General features: G+C 27.9%; 3 protein-coding genes across 4 annotated transcripts in view; 1 reads left to right on the top strand and 2 right to left on the bottom strand.

The window, feature by feature from the left end:
* Positions 1 to 445, bottom strand: part of LOC122515441 (forkhead box protein D2-like) — a 126,751-nt gene extending 126,306 nt beyond the window's left edge. The window contains exon 1 of the mRNA XM_043632807.1: positions 171 to 445. Within this exon, the coding sequence (XP_043488742.1) occupies positions 171 to 353 (183 nt within the window). The 5' untranslated portion in view covers positions 354 to 445. The remainder of the gene's footprint in view (positions 1 to 170) is intronic.
* A 1,067-nt stretch (positions 446 to 1,512) lies between these two features.
* On the bottom strand, positions 1,513 to 4,752 carry LOC122517225 (zinc finger protein 2-like). Of its 2 annotated transcripts, XM_043635674.1 has the most exons (4): positions 4,442 to 4,526; positions 3,969 to 4,042; positions 3,712 to 3,855; positions 1,513 to 3,640 (listed from the first exon to the last, which is right to left on the bottom strand). In XM_043635674.1, exons 2-4 carry the CDS (start codon positions 3,996 to 3,998, stop codon positions 1,796 to 1,798), a joined length of 2,019 nt encoding a protein of 672 aa, XP_043491609.1. In that variant the 5' UTR covers positions 3,999 to 4,042; positions 4,442 to 4,526; the 3' UTR covers positions 1,513 to 1,795. The 2 variants fall into 2 exon arrangements, with proteins under 2 accessions (XP_043491609.1, XP_043491600.1); XM_043635665.1 differs by lacking the exon at positions 3,969 to 4,042 and having other exon boundaries at positions 4,442 to 4,752.
* A 399-nt stretch (positions 4,753 to 5,151) lies between these two features.
* Positions 5,152 to 9,430, top strand: LOC122516273 (TATA box-binding protein-like 1). Its single transcript, XM_043633951.1, has 5 exons — positions 5,152 to 5,292; positions 6,099 to 6,398; positions 6,993 to 7,243; positions 7,331 to 7,425; positions 7,501 to 9,430. The coding sequence occupies exons 2-5, from the start codon at positions 6,111 to 6,113 to the stop codon at positions 7,737 to 7,739; spliced, it is 873 nt and encodes a 290-aa protein (XP_043489886.1). The 5' UTR covers positions 5,152 to 5,292; positions 6,099 to 6,110; the 3' UTR covers positions 7,740 to 9,430.
* Positions 9,431 to 12,656: the final 3,226 nt, after the last annotated feature.

The following is a 12,656-nucleotide window of genomic DNA, read 5'->3' as shown; positions in this document are numbered from 1 at the left end:
AGGGAAGCGAGATGAAGGAACGAGAGAGCGTGGAGAAGGAGGCTAAAGGGGAGCTTGGCGTCAGGATGTTACGAGTGCGGGTGGAAGAGGACAACCACCAGGCCCGTGCAAGCAACCTCGTGGACATGCGAGTGCAGACTGATTGGAGCATGGAGTATGAGGGTACTTACCCACGAGCCCTGAGTACGGCGGCGGAGGTGGCGGTGGAGGTGAGGTGGAGGCGTGGAGGCACCGACCGGCGGCGGTGCTGACGTGCGCGCGTGTTTTCCGCCGCCATGACTGGCGCCACCAGCGCTCCTCCAACCAATGCGCATGCGCGAGATGCGCACTCGTCCGACGCGCACCAAACTCATCGCGACGTGCGGACTTCAATCGCGCGTTGTCCGTGCAACCGGTAACGTCTTGAGATTATTGTCTCCTCGTCTTCTTCTCCGAACGAGTTAACTTGAGTAATACTTTCTTCTTCAATTTCCTTTTCTCTTCCAAGAATTATCCTATGATCTTGTTAATTCTACTTCTTACACTTTCTTGACAATTTCCTGGCAACTCAGGTTTCCAACCATTTAGAAGACGTCTTGATCTGTTTTTTTCAATTATCTGTAGATTTTGTGAAACATAAACGATTGTTTTTATTTATTTGATTTACTAATGTTATTACCGGCTTTATTATATAATTGAAAAGTGTAAACGAGAATTAAATGTGTAATTGTGAAAGATTTCGTTATATTCTTTTAATATAATCTTTCAGACTTATAGAGTAATTTAAAAAGCCAATAAATACGTATATTTAATTATATAACAATTTAAAACGTGTAATATCATAACTTATCGAATTATTCTGTAAATTGAGCTATTTCATTGTTATGCCTTCTGTTATAAATGAATCTTACATGTTGAAAGAAATCAATGGAATTCATTTTCTTGAAGAATTCTTAATAGCACTATATACAGCTTCAAAATTTATTATGCAACTAGATGGCGTACGTTCATGGTCAAATGCAGAATGTAATGTGTTACCGACATTACCGAGGACGAATTTACAAATATCTTACTCATTTATGCAGGTAGAGAGCGCATTCGTATTTAAACACGTTACCGACGTAAGGTAAATCAGTCGAGTTATCATATGATGTTACCAAAAGAATAATTTACAACAGCAAATAAGATAGAAGTTTTAAAATAATTAAAATTAATATATAAAAGATTACATGTTAAGGTAGGTTGAAAAAATTGTTAAATACAATTAACTTATAATGAAAATCTTTTATACAACTTTGATAAATATACCACATCTTTATACAATCATACGCATACATGTACACATTTTTTATAAGAGTAAAGAATTTAAATCTATGATAAAAAATAGTTGTAAAATTATAATTATTGTTTTCAGTCTTATATTTACAAATATTACGAGTATTAAATATAAATAAAATGTAAAAAAGGAATTTGCAAATGTGTATAAATAATTTTGCACAAGGAAAACAAAGAAAATTATTTAGCTACATCCTATAAGTTCACAAAGCAACCATTTATTGCTTAATTCATTCCTAAAATTTATAAATCACGATCCCTCTTAAAATTATAATGCTTTATAGCCTTAATTAAAGATGTCAATTATACTATATATAAACCGACAATTAAATATGTAACTAAAAATTTAATATCTCCAATATGAAGCTATACATTTTCAGTTACTTGAAAGATAGAATTTCTATCCAGTGCAAGCAACATGTCTACCTCTTTATCTTTTAAACAAAATAAGTAGGAAAAATAAAACATTCGTTAAATAATATTAATCATAGTGCATAAGATTGAAAAGGGCATCTACATTTTCTTTTTCTGCTTCTTCTTGAGGTATAACTTGCGTAACATCTTGATTTAAAAGAACTTGCTCTATGAGAACAGTTTCTGTGTTTACCTCTTCAGTAATATTTTCTCTCGATACTTCTTCCGTATTATTATTTTTCCCTTCATTTTTCTTTTGTTTCGTTCTTGGCCTGTCGTTATGAATTTGCATGTGACGTCTTAAATCATATTTCCCTACAAAACGTGAAGGACAAATTTCACAACCGAAAGGTTTCTTACTACCATGATTCCACATGTGACGTCTTAATGCTGCACTGAATGTAAACGCTACTCCGCAGACATTGCAAATGTGAGGTTTTTCTCCCGTATGTATAAGACTATGATCTTTCAACGTAGCTCTCTGGTTAAATCTTTTTCCACAAACTTCGCATGTATAACTTCGAGGATTCGAATGAATTCTTAAATGATTTAATAAATTTCCTTGTTGTGAAAAACTTTTATTACATATATTGCATTTAAACGGTTTTTCTCCTGTATGAACTCGCATATGAGTTTCAAGAGTACGATTATTCAAGAACCGCTTCCCGCAAACCGTGCATGGATATTTTGGTAAATGAAGACCTTGTGGATCCAAATGTGTAATTAAATGCCTTTTGTAATTACCTTTGTGATTGAATAAGCGTGAACATTGACTACACGAATATGGTGCCCCATGTACATGCGTTGCAATGTGATTTTCTAATTCTACTTTAGTTTTAAATCTTACACCACATTTTGGACAACGATGTCTTGGAAAATCTGTATGACAAACCATGTGTCGCTTTAAATACCTTTTCGAAGTATACGCTTTATCACAAATAAAACAAATATATGGAAATCGTCCAGTATGTTTTTTAACGTGAGTCCTTAACTCTTTATGACTATTACAATCCATCTCACAAACGACACAAAAAAATGGACCACTACTTGGAACATGATTATCAATAGTATGAAGTAAAACACCAGGAAGTTTGTCATAGTTCTGCAAACACAAAGTACACTGATATTCTATTGTATTATTTTCAGTTTTTATTTCTTTGATTCTAGTTATCATATCATTTAAACTTCCTAAAATATTATCCTTAGGATCAATGAAATAATCTGAGTCAGAATCATTGCTTTCTTTTGACTCCATGTTCTCCGTTGTTTCACAATCACGTTGGACGTTAAGATTCATTTTATCAACCTGTTCTACAGATTCATCCGTTGATATCATTTGCCAAGCTTCGGTTTCAATGTTTAATGTTTTAATATCCTTTGATTCCATATTATCAGATATGTATATTGCATCTAAAAATTTGTCATTTGTCTTAGATTCTTCAAAATTATCCTTAAAAAATAATGTTTTAATATCAATATTTTCATCCTTTGATTTGTAAAGATGATCATGATTCTCTGATTTAATAGACTCCATTTCTGTGTCTCCTACATATACTACTGTATAATGTAAATCTTGTGAATTCGAAGTATTACAGAATTGATCATCTAAATCGCTTTTAATATTATATAATTTATCAGGCTGAGAGTCATCTATGATATTATCTAAATGATCTTGAATCTTATCTATTTCATTGTTACGATTAAAATCCATTAACGGTATTATTTCTAAGGATTGTTCGTCTTTACTCTTCTTTTCTGTAACATCCTTTCTTAATTCTTTGTTAATAGAGCTCGCGTAATTATCAGAAATCATTTCAGAAGTATCGAAGAAAACCTTTTTTTGCATTAATTCATCTTCTAAAATTATGCAGTCTTGTTCATTTACATTTTCTACCATTTTTTCCACTTCTTCCTATTATAATAGAAATAAAATGATTAAATATTTATTATACAAACGTATACAATTTAAATGTAACAAATTACTTTTACATCTTCCAATTGCATAGCACACATCTTCCTAAATTTTTCTTCCGTCTTTTGTACTTGTAATCTAAAATTATACAATGTAATTGTCCGATAAGCACATTTAGCGCAAAGCATCTGTGGTAATCCATCGTTCTTATCAACCTAAACCAATTTATTTTTCATTAATATTATCTTATCATTGAGATGAACAAATGAATATAATTTTATAAAACATTGAATATTATTTTTACAAATCATTGAATGTATATATTTACATATACAGTAGGTGATCGGTTGATGAACATAATCCATTCAAAAATGATGTTTGCTATCCAAATTGTTTGTTAACCTATTATTGACAAAAACCAGAAATACAAAATATTACTTCTTCTTGTATTTGTTCTACGATGTGTTCATTATCTAATTTGTTCGCAGTCCAACTTGTTCGTTACCGATTACCTATTGTACACATGTGTACAAATAACTTTATAGATATTCATTTTTCCAGATTACAAATTATCAACTAATATTTGCTTTATAATATTAAAAATAAATATCAATTTTATAAAACCTTATTTTATACATGCGCAGATATATAAATAATTTTATGCAGATCAATTGTTAAGGTTAATAAGTGGTCATTAATATTTCCTTTTTATGAAAAATGTTATCTCAACGTTGCAAAATGATAAAAATCAATTGTATTAATTAAATTAAAATTATAATTAGATTTTTTCTTTTTACTAACTCGAATTAAGGTAACTTCCTGAAATTTTTCAGTCAAATTCTTGATACCAGTCGCGTCGTCACCATATATTGGTAAGAGTACACAACCAATATTCATACAAGCACGACACATATTCCTGTAAGAAACTTCCCAGTCCATGGTTAAAATGTTCTTATTATTTTAAACAGACTCTGAATAATTGACTATGCTCGTTGAAATATAAACACATACATTTCACATTTCGCGGTACTGCCATTCGACGGTCTATACTACTTACATCCGATGAAAGTAATAGCCATGGATTATGCATCTAACATAACGTATCTTACATAATACACCAGAAAAAATCGGGTGAATAATTTTTTGTATAAAAAAAAAAAATCTATCTTTTTTATTTTCAATGTATAACATTCCTCATAAATATTAATTTTCTTCTTTTTGTTTTTTCTTTTCGTTATAACATTTACGTCACCGTATAATGATTTATTTATTTCTTATATAGGAAAAATTTAAAATAACGATACACAAGTAAACCAATGAAAACGTATTTGGAAGCTCGACCAATGAAACCATCGCGTAATCATTGGTCAGTTAGAAATTTGTCCATTTTTCATTGGTCAGTTAGAAATTTGTCCATTTTTCATTGGTCCATGGTAGTTTAGTGAGGAAAAGAATAATGTGAATCTAGCATTATATTCCATGGACGTTTCTGGTTAGTCGTCAACGTGATAACTAGCGGTCGCCAGTATAAAGAACATGGCTGGTAGCAATGGTCGTAATTATTGAGCTAGCTGTACGATTTCTTTGCACTTGTCAACAAAAATATTAATATTGAAGCAATTATTTAAGGAATAATACGTTATTAGTTAAAAGTAAGTATTATTAGATAATAATTATAACAATAGAATTAAGTAGAAATAGATTTATTTCAATAGTTCATCCAATTTTGTCAACATCGATGTAATAGTATCCGTTTCCTCTCTTCAGAGACGCTCTTATATGAAATTATAATAATTAATACATTATTTATATTAGATAAATTGTTCACACGTGATTAACATTTTGCATGCCTAATTTGTACCGTTGATTAGTTGAAAAATTAATTTTTTTTTAACAATCTATGGACCTTGAGTCACTCCTCGTGTCCTCGTCAAATGGTTTCTATAATATTTCGTAGGATGATATATTAAATATATTAATTGCATTAAGATTCCACAATATTTATATCAATAAATTTAATAATAATATATAAATCATACGATTATTTTTTTAATTCACACTGATATCGATTTAAGATTAGTAATACTCATAATTTTATATTCTTCTGTATAATACTCTTTGTCAAACACACGCTCGTCTAAAGTATAAAGCTATTTTATAAAGAAACAAAAATATCATGATGATATTGCTGAAGTTAATTGAATTTATTAGAAAATACACTGATTTTATATCACTACCCTATATAGCTACTTTTAATTCTCATATTTCAGACTATTGTTATATCACTTATAATTATTGATATCTATTTCTCCTATTAATTGTACCTTCGTTTTACCTATTAAAATTAATATAATTTTTATATGTATATATATTGTATATATATATTCATAGATTATTATTAATTATATCTAATATTCAAGTAGCATGTGTTTTATAAATATTTTATATTCTGTTTTAGGTATATAATATTATGGCAACTGCTATCCAGAAAAATAGTATGAAACCTTTAACGAATAGATCTTTAAATCATGTAGAAAATGTTGAAAATTTAAATAACAGTGATATATGTACAGAAAGTAAAGATAATGGACTCTTTAAAGAAGATATGCAAACATGTATGTCTGATCCCGATCAAGATACACCAGAGCTTGATATTGTTATAAATAATGTAGTATGTAGCTTTAGCGTAAGGTGTCATCTTAATTTAAGAGAAATTGCTCTACATGGTTCAAACGTTGAATACAGAAGAGAAAATGGAGTAAGTAATTTTTATATTTTGAATATAACAGAAATAAAATTTTTATATTGAAACAAAATGATTCGATTACGATTTTAACCCTCTGAGTATTACAAATGCATATATACCTATTTAATAAAAGTTGATCGCATGGATTATTGACGCATATATGCATTCGTTGATATGAATGCAAAGTATACAATGTCGGTTTCTCTATTAATGTTTGGAGTCTTATTCCATCAAAATTATGCTCAAAAATAATTATCTCATGTTATTTTATTGAGAGAATAATTATAAATTATAAGCTCACATTAGCAGCGAAGTATATTATTCCCAAGAAGTACTTTGTCCAAAAGTATTCAGCACTTAAACAGTTAATCCCTTATACTATAATTTAATGTGGCCCATAAGAATTGCCACGAGTAGGATCCATGTTTGTTGTGTTTGAGTCATTAAATGTATTACAAGTCTCATGTATATGTATAGTATAACATAGTGTACGTTTATATAGTGTAAGGGATTAATATAAAAATAAATTATAGCAATCTCTTTTATTTTTTTAATATTAATCTCAAATGTTTAATACTAATCAGTTAAATCATCTAAAACTTCTAGATGATCACAATGAAGTTACGAAGACCATATACAACTGCTTCTATTTGGTCTTCGGGAAAAGTAACTTGTACTGGTGCAACTAGCGAACTAGAAGCAAAAATAGCTGCACGTCGATTTGCGCGTTCCCTTCAAAAACTTGGCTTTAAAGCACGGTTTAATAATTACAGAGTGGTTAATGTATTAGGTACATGCTGTATGCCATTTGCCATCAAAATAACATCATTTTCCTTATATCACAAAGAAAATGCAGAGTAAGTCGATTTCTCCTCTAATTCAAATTTACTTAAAACGTTGGAAGATTATAAGTTTGATACATTACAAGATTGCTCATATTTTAGTTATGAACCAGAATTACATCCTGGTGTAACATACAAATTGAAAGAACCAAAAGCAACATTAAAAATATTTGCTACCGGAAGTGTTACAGTAACAGGTAAATAATATTCTTTTCCTTATCCAAAGCCAATCTTTTGTATCGTCATTTAACTTATATACAATAATATTACAGCACCTAATGTTGCTGCTGTCCAAGCTGCAATAGAATATATCTATCCGCTAGTCTATGAGTTTCGCAAGGAACGTTCAGTAGAAGATAAGTTAGCATTGGAAACCAAGAAACGCAGACATGGTAGAAAGAGAAAACGAGAAGAGTTCCTACATAATACGGATTTAATATATGATCATTTGTTTTCTCCTTCATCTTCTTCCATCGAAGAAGGAGCTGACAGTGATGCCAGTTGGAACTGAACTGTTTATATTATTATTTTTCTGTTAATTATAAAACAATTATGTGTATATTTCGTTCGATTAAGAACGATTACCAATTGCACTGGACAATTGTTGCTGCTAAGAGTGATGAAGTGATGCATATTTCATTTTCTTAGTGTCTGACAAGTGCGTGAGTGTCAAAGACGATTGTGTACATTAATGTGCACTTAAACTTGTAATTATCTTTGCACTTATCAATTTGACTGACTTATGTTTTTAAAGTAACATCCCTCATATTTTCATTCTATCATACAACAATATATTAAACATACATCTCTCCAAGGCATATACATAGGGCATGTGTCGTTCTTATGTATACACACTATCATTCAGTTTTTTGAAAATGATATTTGGGATGTATTTAGTAATATTTTTGACAAGACTTAGTTTATATAAGGGATCACTTTATTGTATTTATGATTTTATGAATTATACAAATTCAAATTAGGTAACGGAAAAAAAAGTATACATATATACGTTCCGTTGATTCAAGTTGCATACTACAATTTTTGGGCTATACAGACAAGTATCAACGTAATAATTGATTGGTAATACGTATATTTTTTTTTCTTTTACAATTTCTTTTTTTTTTTTTTTTCTTTTTTTAATTACACAAAAATTCTCGTCTGTTTGAGTTAATGAATGTATACTGTGCCAAAGATGGATGTTCAAAATTTAACATGATACAATTGAAACAACAAAACAAATGAAACTACAAATTAATTTTTCACCGCTGTAACATTTAGCTTTTTCATTAACATAGTCTGCTTTAATGGATATGATAGTTTTTTAATATAATAATCTATATTTTGCGCGATGTTTCCGGAAAGAATATATAATATCGTTGATTCATCAGACTGTATCAAGCAAAAATACTACATGTGTATATGTAGTATTATATATTAATACATACTTAAATATATATATATATATATTTAAGTATATATTTAAGTTTGTATAATCAACATTAATAATAGCCCATTCTCGATCAAACACATGACAGATTTATTTAATACATTCAGATCAATCAGTTATCTACTATGTACTATCATTGCTATCGTTATATTCTATAATTATATAGCATATGAATATAAGTCAATGACATTCTTAGCAATGTTAATTTGCTGACACTTATGTGTTAATTATTTTGTATATGAAAATTAGAAAGTTATATTATTAGGCAGTATTAAGATAAGTTCATCGATAATTACGATAAGGACTATTAAACTTATGAAATATCACAAATAACTCTTCTTGGCAATAACGAATACTATCATTTGTGATTTCATAAGCGTCCAAATAGTATTTATGTGTATGTATACAGATATATATAAAAAAACAGAGAAAGAAAAAAAGGAGAAGAAAAATTCTTAGTTCTTACTAAAAAATACTCTCTAAAATTTTTAAAATTGTATGGTCAACATTTTAGTAGCAATGTACCAAAGTTACAAGAAATATCAAAAAAAAAAAAAATATATATAAATGATAAGATACTTGAAATAAATGGCAACTGGAAGATCTGATAGTATAATGAATAAATAATAATTTCAAGGATAGAAGTAAAAAGTATTTAAAAAAAAAAAATAATTAAAATAAAAAGTAAAAAATGTGGGATGTGTATGTGTATAAGAAGTATATCAAAATAAACAAGTTTCTCTCTGTAGAGCAAATACTTCGTAAAATGCTGCTATTTTAGAATGTTTGAACGAATGTGGGCTGTTTTGCATTGATAATATTATGATATCAAAAACATTTTCTTTTTTTATTCGAACATTTAAAGAAGAAATTGCCATTTACAATAAAAGAAACAAACTTAAAGGCTTAATATTCACTTGCTGCCTCATTTATTCTTGCTCATTAAGAAAAACAACATGTATTACGATTGTTGGTGTTAGCTAATGCACAGCATAAAGAAAAAAATTATTGAAATGAAGTTAACAAAAAGTGCATATATATATATATTATTTTTTAATCAAAAGCAATACATAATGTCAAATTTCTCATGAAAGTGATTAAAGAAAATTTACATTCTTGTAAATTTCATATACAAAACTACAAGTTACATAACTTGCATATGATTTTTTCATATATATGCAAGTATCAATATAGTATCTCTATTAATCGATCAATTTTTATATTGTTTATATAACATTTATATTTTGAAAATGCAAGTACTTGGTTGAAATTTTCACTATAACTTTTGTCTTTACAATTCTTTATTATTTGAAATCTTTATACGATCTAGTAAGTGCATTTGAAATATATTACATTGATATATATATATTCGAGAAATTCAGAATATAAAAGAAGTAAAGAATCTTATTATCTTTAAAATTTCTTTAATCGCACACACACACGCAAACTAACAATACATATTATTTATTGAGAAATAACAAAACATAGGAAGAAATTATTAGATACAATTAGAACGATAATTGTGAGTGATCCCCGTATAATATATAAAAATAACTATAAAGATTTTTTTTTATGTTGTCATCTAGCTAGCACCGTCGACTGTTGACGAATATTTGGAATGATATTTAATCAAGTGTTTTGAAGAAGTTCATTTCATTTGTAATCATTATTGTTTTCATATACATTAATTTTATCCAAAGAAAATTTCTTATTTTAAATGCTCGAATTGTCGAGTTTAAGTCACTGCCTATATTATATAAAAAAGTTTCCATAGAAGTTGAGAATATTTTAGACCACAATTGAGTATACGTAATATTTCTTTCCTTTACTTTTTTATTCGTAATATAAAATGTTTGATTATTATCTTACGGTTAAATAATATAACCCTTATATGAGCTATGTTCGCTAAATGTATATACAGTACATATTAAAAAAATAGGCAATGTGGCATATATTATCGACATGAATCGATAAGGAAAATTATATAAACATTATTATATATACAAATGATATATGTATAACTGGTGGTATAAGCAACGGATGATTCCACATGAAAAACTAAATAAAAAATGTAGAATATAATTTGTTTATACAAGGCTTTGTTTTCGAAAAAAATCACTTTGAGAATTATACTTAACTGAGCTTGCAAACTTTAAAAACTGAAAGCCTTGTTTGATATGCGTAAAAGTAAAACTAATGTAAGAGATGTCATCATAATGATAATATTTCTAAACATTAAGAAGCATAAAAATTAAAGTTTGTAGAAATATCTGAGAATAAAATATTTAAATTTGTCAAGCTAAAACAAGTACATGCATACCCAACAAATTTACAAACTATTTTTCTCCGAAACAAATTCTTATATGAACAAATTGTATTTTATATTCTTTTCTTAGTTTTTCGAATAGAATCATCTCCTGTTCGCTTATACAATTAGATATACAGGATGCTATTGTATATCTATGTGTATATATATTTTTCCTTAATATATACATATATATATATATATTATAATAATAATAATAATAATAAAATAATAATAATATATATTACTAGACTTTAAAGTGCCAGGCTTTCTGTATGTCTTTGTTGCAAAAGCACAGCGCTGTTATCAATGTTATTATTATTATTATTCTTTTTTTTTTTTTATTTCAATGATTTTAATATAAAAAAGAAAAAAAATCCGATTAATTTGTGCACAAAGTACATTAAATAGAATTTGTCTCCTTTATATTTTTTTCTTAATACAAGAGTTCCTTTTTTTAAAAAAAGAAAAAAAAAAAAGAAAAAGAAAACGCTCCGTTATTAAATACATAATCAATTATAAATATATTCGAGAAAAGAAAAAGAAGAAAAAAAAAAACAATTTCGTTATAATCATAAATAGACCAAATGTACAAAATGAGACTGAACTGCTTCTACCGCATTTAATATTTTCCTATACAATTTAAGACACTGCGGAATTTATATAGTCTGGTCGAACTTTACTAAAGAACATACACATGCTGGATATATATAGATAATAATATTTTATTTATATTATTCACACTACAGACGATATTTAATATTTGCTATTTCTTTTCTTTCTGGAGGTAATTTTTTTTTTTTTTTTAAGTATTTCTTTTATGTATGACTTTTTACATAATCCAATTTTCGTCCTAACTAAATTATAATTTTAAACTTCTTCATGAGATTATTTCAAGATTATAGACAGGATTGTATACGGTAACCAGAACGGATTATAACTTCATTCTTTTTGAAGATAAAAACAAAAGAAAATTTCTAGAAGAAAATGTTGCATCATTTAACAAGTTGCTTGCTTGCTTGCTTGCTTGCTTGATCGTCCAATAAAGCGCAAGTTTTTGCACAAACGCAAATGTTAATTATTTGTCGATCATGTTTTTTTTCCATCCGTGAAAGAAATCAGTTATAATCCAGTCGATATTAAGAAAACAAAAATAAAAATAAAATTATACCGAATGCAACCTATGTATACGGGTGTTCTTTTTGTTTTTCTTATTTAATTCTTTTTTTCTTTCTTTCTTGCAAAAATCAAATTAGTAAAGAGACAACGGAAATACGTCGGTGCGCGATTGACTGCAATATATTAAATATTATACTTCTTAAAAAGAAGACAAATTATATGACACACATCCGGAATAGTTTGAAAAACAAAAAAAAAAAAGGCTTGATACATCGTATTATTCGCACAATATAAAATATTAAAACGAAAAAAAATAAAAATATATATATATATATAAAAAAAAAAAAAAGAAAAAGATAAATAAATAAAACTATTAAAGGTATGCTTGCTTGATTTTCGTAGATTATTATCTCGTTACAGCGATATGTGATATTATATCAATATATTTAATTAACACGAATTCTGTAATTATCGCATATACACCTCTTTAGCAATAAACAATAATGATATCATAGAGAAATTATTCAAGATTGTACATGTGAAACAAAGAATCGTTT

Source organism: Polistes fuscatus, unplaced genomic scaffold, assembly GCF_010416935.1.
Source record: "Polistes fuscatus isolate 324 unplaced genomic scaffold, CU_Pfus_HIC Scaffold1, whole genome shotgun sequence".
Lineage (NCBI taxonomy): Eukaryota > Metazoa > Arthropoda > Insecta > Hymenoptera > Vespidae > Polistes > Polistes fuscatus.
Note: the sequence above shows the minus strand (reverse complement) of the source record. Positions and strands in the feature narration are given on the sequence as shown.

What these genes read in the sequence shown, in the direction of transcription:
- LOC122517225 (XM_043635665.1), bottom strand. Translation starts at nt 4,579, where the DNA reads ATGGACTGGGAAGTTTCTTACAGGAATATGTGTCGTGCTTGTATGAAT. An exon ending in AGGAAGTTACCTTAATTCGA is followed by an intron (nt 3,856 to 4,441) that starts GTTAGTAAAAAG and finishes AAATTGGTTTAG; the next exon opens with GTTGATAAGAACGATGGATT. An exon ending in TGCAATTGGAAGATGTAAAA is followed by an intron (nt 3,641 to 3,711) that starts GTAATTTGTTAC and finishes CTATTATAATAG; the next exon opens with GAAGAAGTGGAAAAAATGGT.
- LOC122516273 (XM_043633951.1), top strand. Translation starts at nt 6,111, where the DNA reads ATGGCAACTGCTATCCAGAAAAATAGTATGAAACCTTTAACGAATAGA. An exon ending in AATACAGAAGAGAAAATGGA is followed by an intron (nt 6,399 to 6,992) that starts GTAAGTAATTTT and finishes TAAAACTTCTAG; the next exon opens with ATGATCACAATGAAGTTACG. An exon ending in CGGAAGTGTTACAGTAACAG is followed by an intron (nt 7,426 to 7,500) that starts GTAAATAATATT and finishes ATAATATTACAG; the next exon opens with CACCTAATGTTGCTGCTGTC.